Source organism: Mustela nigripes, chromosome 2, assembly GCF_022355385.1.
Source record: "Mustela nigripes isolate SB6536 chromosome 2, MUSNIG.SB6536, whole genome shotgun sequence".
Lineage (NCBI taxonomy): Eukaryota > Metazoa > Chordata > Mammalia > Carnivora > Mustelidae > Mustela > Mustela nigripes.
Window position 1 is genome coordinate 142152164 of NC_081558.1, and position 10822 is coordinate 142162985.

The 10822-nt window shown below is 35.1% G+C and overlaps 1 protein-coding gene across 1 annotated transcript in view; it reads right to left on the reverse strand.

The window, feature by feature from the left end:
- Positions 1-8689, reverse strand: part of LOC132010134 (arylacetamide deacetylase-like 2) — a 28240-nt gene extending 19551 nt beyond the window's left edge. Inside the window, 3 exon segments of the mRNA XM_059388077.1 lie at positions 814-883; positions 6264-6486; positions 8552-8689. Of these exon segments, the coding sequence (XP_059244060.1) occupies positions 814-883; positions 6264-6486; positions 8552-8689 (431 nt within the window).
- Between the last annotated feature and the right edge of the window lie 2133 nt (positions 8690-10822).

Here is a 10822-nt window from a genome sequence, read left to right on the forward strand (position 1 = left end):
GTTAAAAAAAAGTAATGTCCTCATATTATATTTATTAGAAGCATCCTTGAAAATAGCAAGTTCTAGGTACTGTAAGTAACCATAATGACAACATTGGCAATCACTCTTTAGATGACCAAATTGTCACTTTTGTTATCTAAGCTTTCATAGCTTCTTAGCTAAACAAACAAACAAACAAAAATGTATGTTACTATGTCCTCTAAGAAACTATTGGATTAGAACTCTCTAAGTATGTTTTTGTTACTACTATGGACTAGGGAAGAGGGGTTAAAAAAAAAATCCTCTTAGGGATGTCAGCTTCAGAAATAGAGATTGTACCAATCTAAGAAAATATTGAACTGTCCTGGGACATTCTGATATTTTTGAGCAAAATCCACAATGTAAGATCACTTTACCTGAGATTAGCTTAAAATTCTTAGCTGATCCAATCTTTATCACCTACATTACTCTAAACAAGAATTATCATAAAATGAAACATATTACCCTCTACCCAAACACAACCTAGTATCCCAAATGCACAATAATTTATTTCTTCCTACCTAGTTTTGTTATCCAGGGCACAAAATGGGAACTGACTTTTATGTGTCTACAGCAAGTGTTTCCAAAAATGCTCACTCAAAGATGTCACTCAGAGACTCACAGAACCACAGAAGAATATGAGATAGTGGATTCTTCTGAGGAATGGTTTTTGATGCAATGGTGACAGAGTGATTTTTAAGAAATTATATCTGAGAAATAGATGACTCGATTTGGAAATCAAACCTTTACTTGGTGAAGGCAAAATCATAGTAACCAAAGAATATCATTTCTTACTCCACTCCGACGACGACAGCATCGAGTTTCTTTGCAGTCCATCTATTCAGGGCATCAAGAGCTCTAAATTCTGAAATGAAGAAATAAATGTCAATGTCCTCCCTGTAATGAGAAAAAGGGGACTTGTGAGTGTTATAAAGGAATCTATATTTCCTGTTCTATTTCTGTGAGGAGGGACCAGAATCAGCATGACAACCTCTGCAAGGGTGCCTCCTCAGTCACTCATTGTCTTTAGGGATGAAAAGATGGCCTTGCAAATTGGTGGTTTTGAGGAAGAAAAAGGAGGCTCAGACTATTCTTATTTTTCTCTTTTCATCTGCTGCCTGTTCACAGGGATCCTCACTCCCAAGAACCTTCTGTGGCTTGTTGTATTTTGCTCTGCTTGTTCCTTCAGACAGCAAGTTTTATAGGGAGGAAGTGTGTGATTGGTCAGCAGAGCCAGCCACTACAGATGAGTTGATTTAACTCAAGAGTGTCAAAGAGTGTCATAACAATACCTACATACTCATTCTCCAAAGCCTTCTTTAGAAATAATAGTTATGTTTGCAGAAATGTCTGTTCATGTCCTCTGCCCATTTCGTGATTGGATTATTTGTTCTTTGGGTGTTGAGTTTGCTAAGTTCTTTATAGATTCTGGACACTAGTCCTTTATCTGATATGTCGTTTGCAAATATCATGCTTTGACCATCATTTACTTTAATTTTGTGTATAATTTTCAATGGGTCCAGGAGAGAAAGTCAATAATAGATGTACTGACTCTCTAAAACCACAGCTCTCAATAATATGGTTCTTTGAACTTCCAAATTCTTTAAATATGCCACATTATAAAATGATGCAATAACCTTGGTATTTAAGAAAGAGTCTAAGGAAAAGCAACTAAATTTCGAGAGAGCCTCTAGAAAGTCAGTATGTGGACTTAGATGTACGTATCTATTTTGGTACACATGGCACACAAGCCATCGCCCCTCTCCCCAGTATACATACATATCTCATTCCAAATACCTCCAAATCCAATTTACCAGTGACCTGGCTCCAAAACTTTGGCAACCCTGTGACATCTGCTATTAATTTATTTACCACAGGATCCTAGAAATTCAGAGAATTCTAGAGCCATGATCAAATTCCAAACTTTTCCAAACATTAACAAAATGTCAAATTAATAACTAATGAAATACTGTGTGTGTGACTACCCTGAAAACAGAAAAGTAAGTCAGGCAGTCTTTTATGTAGAAAAATAGTATTTTCATTAAAGACTGGGTTGATAATTCGCAGTGCAAGGTAAGGGGGTGGATGAACACCAAAATGTGCAAGACATAAGAACCCTGTGACCCTCACGCTAAATACTCCTTAATGACGTATTTCAAACCTGTCTTCATTTTTATTTCCCAATACTTTTCACTTTTCTTGCAACATAAGTCAGTTTAAATTTCTTGTTTTCCATTCTTTATCTCCAGCTGTCCTAACTCACGATCTTTGCTGATATAATCTGTTGACTCATGTTTTTCTCTATGTCCAATTATTGAATTTACATCACTTACAGAACCCAGATAGAAACAAGAAGACATTAGGTTAGATGTCAGAAAACAACAACTACAGTTCTGTGTAAAAAAGTCTACCAGAGAAATATCTTCTTCTTCTTCTATTTCTTAGTTCTCAAACCAACTTCAACAAATTTGAAGGAGAAAAAAAAAAAGAAAGAAAAAATAGGAAGCCTAGGAAACAAAGTGAGGAAATTGAAATTAGTAAATACCAAATAATAGCTTGTGTCTCTGTCCTGATTTGTTAAAAAAAAAAAAAAGAAGAAGAAGAAGAAGAAGGTATCTAAGTCTTTTATAGTTTATTTATTTATATAAGTCCTGACAGATCTATGAACAAATAATGTGCAAATATAAAGCCAAGACACAAGAAGATGATACAAGTGAAATTTAGCTGAGCAAGAAATTGGAATGTGTGTCCTGAATAATAATTTGCACATTTTTAGGAATTACTGATTGTAATCATTGTACTTGCCAATGAAGGAGAAATCAATCTGATAATCAGGACCACTTCTAAGTATTTTTCAAAGTGATATTTTCGCATCTGTGAGCATTTCACTTGGGCTGACTGAAGTCCCAGGTGATATGTATGTGGATACTTGGGTATTTCATAGACCCTATGAAAACTTTAATGGCATTAATAAATCTCTTTAGAGACAAATGAGGCCAAACTGCTATTTAATTTATCTTATATATATTATAATATATATTTATATATTATATTTATATTTATCATAATATTTTATAAAGGAAGCAAAGTATTCCAAACACCCTAATGCCTGATATAAGTTAAATTATAGATGAAATCTAATTTATTGAAAAGACTAAGGAAGTTAAAAGACATAACAATACTGGAAAAACATTTTAACTAATAATCACTCTGGAGAACACTACAGAATTTCTTTTCAGTCATTCACTTTTTTTTTCCTCAGAAGACATTTATTTGTTGAACATTCATTGAATGGAAAATGCTTTGGTAGATGCTAAGAGGTGATTTTACTTCCTGAAGAGATAGTGAACCAAACATGCTACACAATTACAAAACAAAACAAGGATTGTTGCCGTCAGGTAAATATAAACTGCAATGGACCATATAGCAACATTACAAAAATTTTTTAAAGCCAGAGAAGACCACACACACACACACACACACACACACACACACACACCAACCCACACCATCACCCATGAAATGATGCTTTTACTGAACATAAAAGGTTTAGCAGGAGTTTTCTTAAAGTAAGATGAGAAGGACATTCTACAGCACCATAGCCAGAGACAGAAATAAGAATTCAAGGAGGGTTTGGAAACTAAATACAGCTATGTATGGTTGAAGCAAAATTATGAAGGGAAGCACTGGCAAGAAAAATTAAAAATGTAAGAATCTGGAAATCTGAACACTTTGCTAATGGATTTAGATTTACTTTATTATATGATGAAAGTCACTGAAGAGTTTAAACAAAGAAATCATAAAACCAGATTTGCATGTTAGAAAGATCCAGTACACTAAGAGTGGAAGATGAAATCAAGTTGAACAGGACACATGCAGAGACATCAGAAAGGAATATCTTTAAAATATCATGAAGTAGTAAATTGTATTAATGAAGTCAAAATTTCCAGAAGTATAATGAATAGGGTATAGTAATTTGATGTGAGCACTAAGGAACCATAAATAATTGGCCATAATTGCTATTTACTGAGGACTTTCAGATGTTGGTTTAGACAGATGGTGGGGTTTTTGCTTGTTTTCTAAGGCCATTTGGACACAAGACAAAAAATTGTATTTGGTCCTATTGAGCTCAAGATGTGTGTGGTTTGTCCAGTTATAAATGTCTAAATGGATCCAGGACTCAGGAATAGTGTCAGAGAAGCAGAGTCAGGACTGGGTGTCAGCAACATGTAGATATTTGGAAAAGAGAAGAGACTGGAAAACAGAGTGTGTGAATTCAAAACCCAAAGGTAGGGAGATAATTGGGGGGGGGGGGCTTGAGGGCAAGAATATTTATGAAGAATAAATGTGGAAAATCTGTTATTTTCTTTGGTTTGTTTTTAAAGATTTAATTAATTAATTAATTGATTGATTGATTGATTTATGAGAGAAAGAGCATGAGAGAGGGGAGGGAGAGGAACAAGCAGACTCCAATCCAGGGCTTGATCTCATGACCCTAAGATCATGACCAGAACCCAAACCAAGAGTCAGAAGCATAACTGACTGAGCCATGCAGGTGGCCCTATTTTGTTTTTAAATGAGAGATGAGAGAGAGAGATGAGAAAACAAGGATTGACAGGAAATCTAGGAGATACTTCGTCATAGAAACAGGGAGGAGCAGTACATGTCAGAGGAGAAAAGCCTAGTCTTTATCAAATGTAGTAGATTGTAGAGATCAAAGAGATAATTAAAGGTGGAAAAAGAAAGGAGTAGGGAAGGACTAGAGCCTGTAAGGGCAAAGAAATGCGTCTGAGAAGGAAGGGAAAATGGAAGGGACTGCTTACACAGAGGAATTCATGGTCAAGCAGAAAACAATCCTTTAAAGATGAGAATAACCATGGTGTTCCTGGACATCAGAAAGCTAGGGAGGAGGTAACTAGAAAGGCAAAATTGTAGTACCATTTTAGCATTTTGTATATTAATCTGAGTTTTTATGCCTTATTAATTTTCCATGCTAATTTTCTCTATGACTAGTCCTCATAACTTATTTTTGGTTAAGTATAGCTTGCTATATTGCACATATCTCTCTCTCTTTTTTTTTTAAGATTTTCTTTATTTATTTGACAGATAGAAATCACAAGTAGGCAGAGAGGCAGGCAGAGAGAAAAGAGGAAGCAGGCTCCCTGCTGAGCAGAAAGCCCGATGTGGGGCTCGATCCCAGGACTCTGGGATCATGACCTGGGCTAAAGGCAGAGGCTTTAACCCACTGAGCCACCCAGGCACCCCATGCACATATCTTTTTAAGGTTCTCAAACTATTTAGAACCAAATGAGGCTTAGAGAAAGACAAAAGGTATAAAAAAATTATTTATTACCTGTTTATCTTTCCTCGATTATATTCATTTGTTTAACTAAATAGAACAGTGCCTCCTTCTTTTATACTAGTACTACTGTATCATCAGGTTTTCCAAAGTTCTTATATAGCGAAATGTATTCATGTTTTTGTTTTGAATCTGCTATAAATGCCTCTTAGAATCATTGCCAGTGATGGATAGGGAAACTAGACCTCATAGAAAGAGATTTGTTTGTTTGAAGATTTATTTGTTGGGCAAAGAGAGTGAAAGAGAGAGCACAAATAGGGGGAGCTTGAGGTAGGCAGAGGGAGAGGGAGAAGCAAGCTCCTCACTGAGCAGGCAGCCTGACTAAGGCTCCATCCCAAGACCCTTCGATCATGACCTGAGTCAAAAGCAGATGCTTAACCAACGGAGCCACCCAGGTGCCCCCAAAACAAAGAGTTTATTATAACATAGGTCTATTTTGTGATTTCTTTTACGAATTAAGACTAGGTATCATTCTAAGCTTTATCACTGTTAGCGTTATTGTTATAGTGACTATGAACTTGAGCTTGTAGCCACCAACAACCTATGACTCTGATTTACCATTTAAAACTTCTGCATTGCCTCAATACTTCTGTTTCTGAGTATATTTTGATCCCAAAGAAAACAAGTTATACGAATTGATTCATTCATATCCTACTTTCATTTGATATGAATTCATTCACTGTAAAAGCTGAAAAGAAAATGTTTAGCAAAACCAAACCAAACAAAAACAAAAATAATGATCTCCATGATATTTTTTGCCAAACACATGTCTGTGGTTATCTCTCTACTAGATATCTAATATTTATAGTATGCATATTTATATTAAATAGTTCTTATATCAAAACTATATAGCCAGTTATAATTTTCTCTTATATGAGGAACTTACTGAAACTTCCAAGACAAAAAACACCACCATGAATATAGATTACAGCTCGTCTTGGGGTTTCTGACTTGCTCTTTGGCAAGTACAAACGTACTGGAATGCCAACAAATTCTGTATCCATCACTGTGACATACTCATCGGAAACTGGTTGGGTATAGTCCAGCCTCAGTATCATGGAAATAAACTTTTCATATTTTATGATACCTATAGTCTCAAGACACATAGCCTGTAAAAGTAAAACAAAATTTAACATTTTCATTTTTATCATCAAATGCATAGAAAGAGAAAATCTTAAAAACACAAGCAAAATAAACAAATGATGTTTTGTAACAATTATTTCCAAATAATATTGCATAGATCTTAGTTTGTAACCTTGTTGAAAATCTCAAGTATTCTGTATTTCAGATTAGTAACTGTGTTATTCAATAGCTGTCAGTTTACCACATTTTTTATGTCTGTCCTAATTATTTCTTAATTATAAATTCTTATCTGAAAAATGTCCGTGTCTTATACCACCTTTTCTTTTTGTTTTGTAGGCATGCTGTCGTATTTTTCTTTTTTATGGTTCACTTTATTTAATCCAAATTTTTAAATGTTGTCTTGTGACCCACCATTAATTATTTAATTGCCCTGGTTTTCAACTCCAAATAGATTTAAGTCTTTCACTGCCCCCCACCATCCCCATGCCCCAAATCCCTGTTTGATATCACTGAAGAAAATTCTCTGGTATTTCTGACAACTTTTCTAGGATCTTTGTGACATTGCAAAGGACAGTTTACTCAAAAGAAGAACCTTAAAAATTACATGGTCAATAAATAATACATTAAACAGCTTTTATTCCTACAATTATTTCCAAGAGTTTGAGGTACTACAGGGTCTTAAAGAGCATCTAACGCCTATACTTTAACAACGAGGAAGCATGCAGAAGCTCTTAAATTGCAACCAGGAAATGTCAAAGTCAAATCTGCACCCATTTCTGTAGACCAACCTCTTAGATTATCACTTACTGACTATAAGACTGGAAGCAAATTACTCTCTACTTCAATTTTTAAATCTTCATAATAATAATAATAATAATAATAAAATCCCTCGGCGGGTTGTTGTAGAATTTAAGTGAGTTAGACTTTTAATGTACATAGAAGAGTGTCTAATGCATGTATGTATTCCATAAAGCTTGTCTTATTTAAGTATTCTTCACTAATAAAAATTCTTAAGTAATTTCATGCTAATTGAATATAATCAGGTAAGGTCTCCCTTAAACCAAGTTCTTGGTAAATGGGTAAATTACACGAATTTTTCACTTACTGAATTGAATTTGAAAAGATTTTTGGCAGATTGCCTTGTTTCTCATTTCTCAGGTATTTTCTGTTTCTGAGCAAATTCTTAAGTATATTTTGAACAGTAACAAAAGTGCCGCTTTAGACATTATTTTGTGCTCTTTTACCACATGTGATCTGAAATCCACAAAGCAATCCTGAAAAGTGTTTATAATTAGTAACCCCATTTTCCAAGTATAAAAAAAGGTACAATGAAGGGTTAAGGAAATTTTCCAAGGTGGGACATGCTCTTCTACTAAACTCTACCAAACTTTCCAATCTAACATGTGATAGACATAACAATGCATTTTATTTATCAAGTTTTCTTCCTCAAGAACTTTAATTTTCACTTCCCTTTCATATGTTAAAGAATTAATTTTTCTTCCTAATATCTCAACTTTGATTTACAAAATTCAGCACTGGGAAGAATTAAACTGTTTTCCTTAAAACATCCAATGACTGTTAATTTTACCAGCATTAATCTTTAAGGTGAATACATGGATGCTTTTCTTACTGTCCGCTGGACGAATTACCAGGGGACAGCCTCTCCCTCTGATACCACACATTACTTTCTCTTCTCTAATCATTCATTGTTGCCATTGTCTCCTTCACCTTCTTATTGCTTCTGTTATCAAAGAACGTCTCTGGGAGCCTCTTGGTTTGGCAGAAAGAGTATGAGCTTTGAAATGAGGTATATGAGGGCTCAAATTCTGAAGTTGTCTCTTTCTTGCTGCATAAGCTCCTCTGAACTTCTTTTCCCCCCTCTATAAAGTGATACAAATAATCAAAAGAAAGTGGGATGCATGGAGGTACATATTATAGAAAGCCTATGTATTCTAAAAGCTAAAAAATGCTAGTGTCTAACCATATCTGCCCTTTACCAAGGAGCTATTTTTGCTCAATTCATAATCAACCCTACATATTTCAAGTCAACAAGGCATTCCAATATCCAGAAGAAAAAAATGTGAATCTTACCATAAATGTGCCAGTTTTAACAGATATATCTATGGCTGTTACTTTCCAGTATTCTTCAATGTTGCTGGGTATGAGGGTATATATACAAAAGGCAAAGAGAGCACAAAGCAGCCCCAAATAGAAAGCTTTGAATGCCATGATACCCCTTTCTCTGGCCTCTTCACGGCGTTGAGATTAAAACATTTCCACAAATACTGACTAGTAAGTAGCAGAACAACTGCAGACTGGGAACCCTTTCAGGTAATATATGATCATCTTACCAGTGTGAAGCTAATTTTTAATTCAAAAGTTATTGCATCAGTTGACTTATGCAATCGACTCATCAGGTGACTCTTTTTTTAAATACGCAGATTCAGAGAAAGATATTGTAGCACAACAGTTCATGCCTATCTGATAATAAACGAATTAATAATTCCCACAGTGTTTCTTCACCCTGCCATACTGTCCTCATCCTAAAGCAATTTGGCATGAAATTGGAGCCTACATGAGAGCTCTTAAGGCACCACAAAGTAAAATTTTGTACAAAGAGGCTTTACAAAAAATTAGCTGATATTTAGTAAAAATGCAGGCTTATGCAACTAGCATGGATTACTCTATTAATAAATCTCACTTGTGGTGAACCGAAATTTGGGCCAAAAGATAAGGCGTGCAGCAACTTGTCCATACGCCATTATTCATCAAGCTGGAACTCTTAACAGACTGAAGGACCACAAGGCTCACTGTAAGTACCTTAGGAAACACTTTTAAAAAAAAAATGATTACACAGCGACTTTGTTCTTATGGTTAAATGGTAAATCTTTAAAACCAGTCTATACCAAGTAGCCTAGTGTGGCAATATCAAGTGTAGATATTAGACTTCTGCTTGCTGCGACCTGAGAGAGACCCTGTCCATAAAGCTGATCATTTTGATGTTCTTTAGAGATGCAGGGAACTGGAGATTTTCTGCCTGGCATGTCAGGACCTAGGAAATAAAAGAACAGTCACAAATCAATAAACCTGTAATTCTCAAGCTCATTGCCAGAGATTGGTACTTAAAGAAAGTAATTTTTAGTGACAGAATTCAATTCAATCAGACGTCTAGTATAAGTCTATATTAGGCCTCTTGAAAGCCTAAGGATTAACTCCAAAGTCTATCCTAAATTGTATTACTAAAATGTTTATTTTTATTCACTTACATCACAGTCTTCCCTGAATCTTTCAGGGTGTATTTTAGTAATATCATTTGTTATTAAACTGTTGCAAGTTAAAGAGGCACTAATAACAGTGCACATAAACTGGAACTGTCCTGGACAAACTGATACTAACAGACTTACCCTAATCATATAACTCTTTTATCAAATTTAATTTGCATGCCTGCTTTTCCTAGTGGACTATAAGATATCACACATTTTGTTTGTTTGTTTTTGAAACCTCTAAGTGCTCAGTGCTCTGCAGTTAAAGGTGCTAAATGCATATTTTGAATAACTAATGGATAGCCAAGTTAATTGATTAAGTAATGGTTAAGGATATTAGTAAGTGGGAAATCTTAAATCTCAAATCCACCATGAAGTTTGAGAACTAAAATAAGGAGTGGTCATTGATGACAAATACTGAGAGAAAAACAGAATTAAGATAGTTTCTGTCTTCACATTGCATCTCTCTCTCTCTCTCTCTCTCTCACACACACACACACACACACACACAGAGAGAGAGAGAGAGAAAGGGACTGGAAAGAAAGAGAAATGTTATTGGACTGCAGTTGTGTGAAGATGAATGCCCTAATCAGAAGTGTTTAGGAAACGTCAAGTTAACATATGCCAAGAAGTTTAGAGAAAGTATTTGGAATATTTTGAATGCCAGATACCATGTGGCTGACATATTTGGAAACATAAGCAGAAGTATCTGATGTAATGACTGAATTTCTCTAATCAGATCATAGCAGTTTGCCTAACACGTGTTAAGAAATCACAAAATATTACCTGTCACTTTTGTCATTATTACTAATAGTAGTATTTTCAGCATTATTGCTGGGATCAAAGGAGAAAGGAAACTTAAGAGTAAGGAATCCTTCATGACAATGCCGGTCCACATAGTGAGGTTTGAGGGGGACATTAGATCTCTGACTGGAGTCAAAACATCTGAAGTTAGGTTCAGCCGTAGGTTTAGGAAGATCTCCAACTTTGATAATTTTTCATGTCCTTTGGGTCACCATTGTTAAGCACAGAAGGAAGACAGATCAGATACATGACATGAAAAAGGAATAAAACTGATACCGTCTTCTCTCAGACTCAA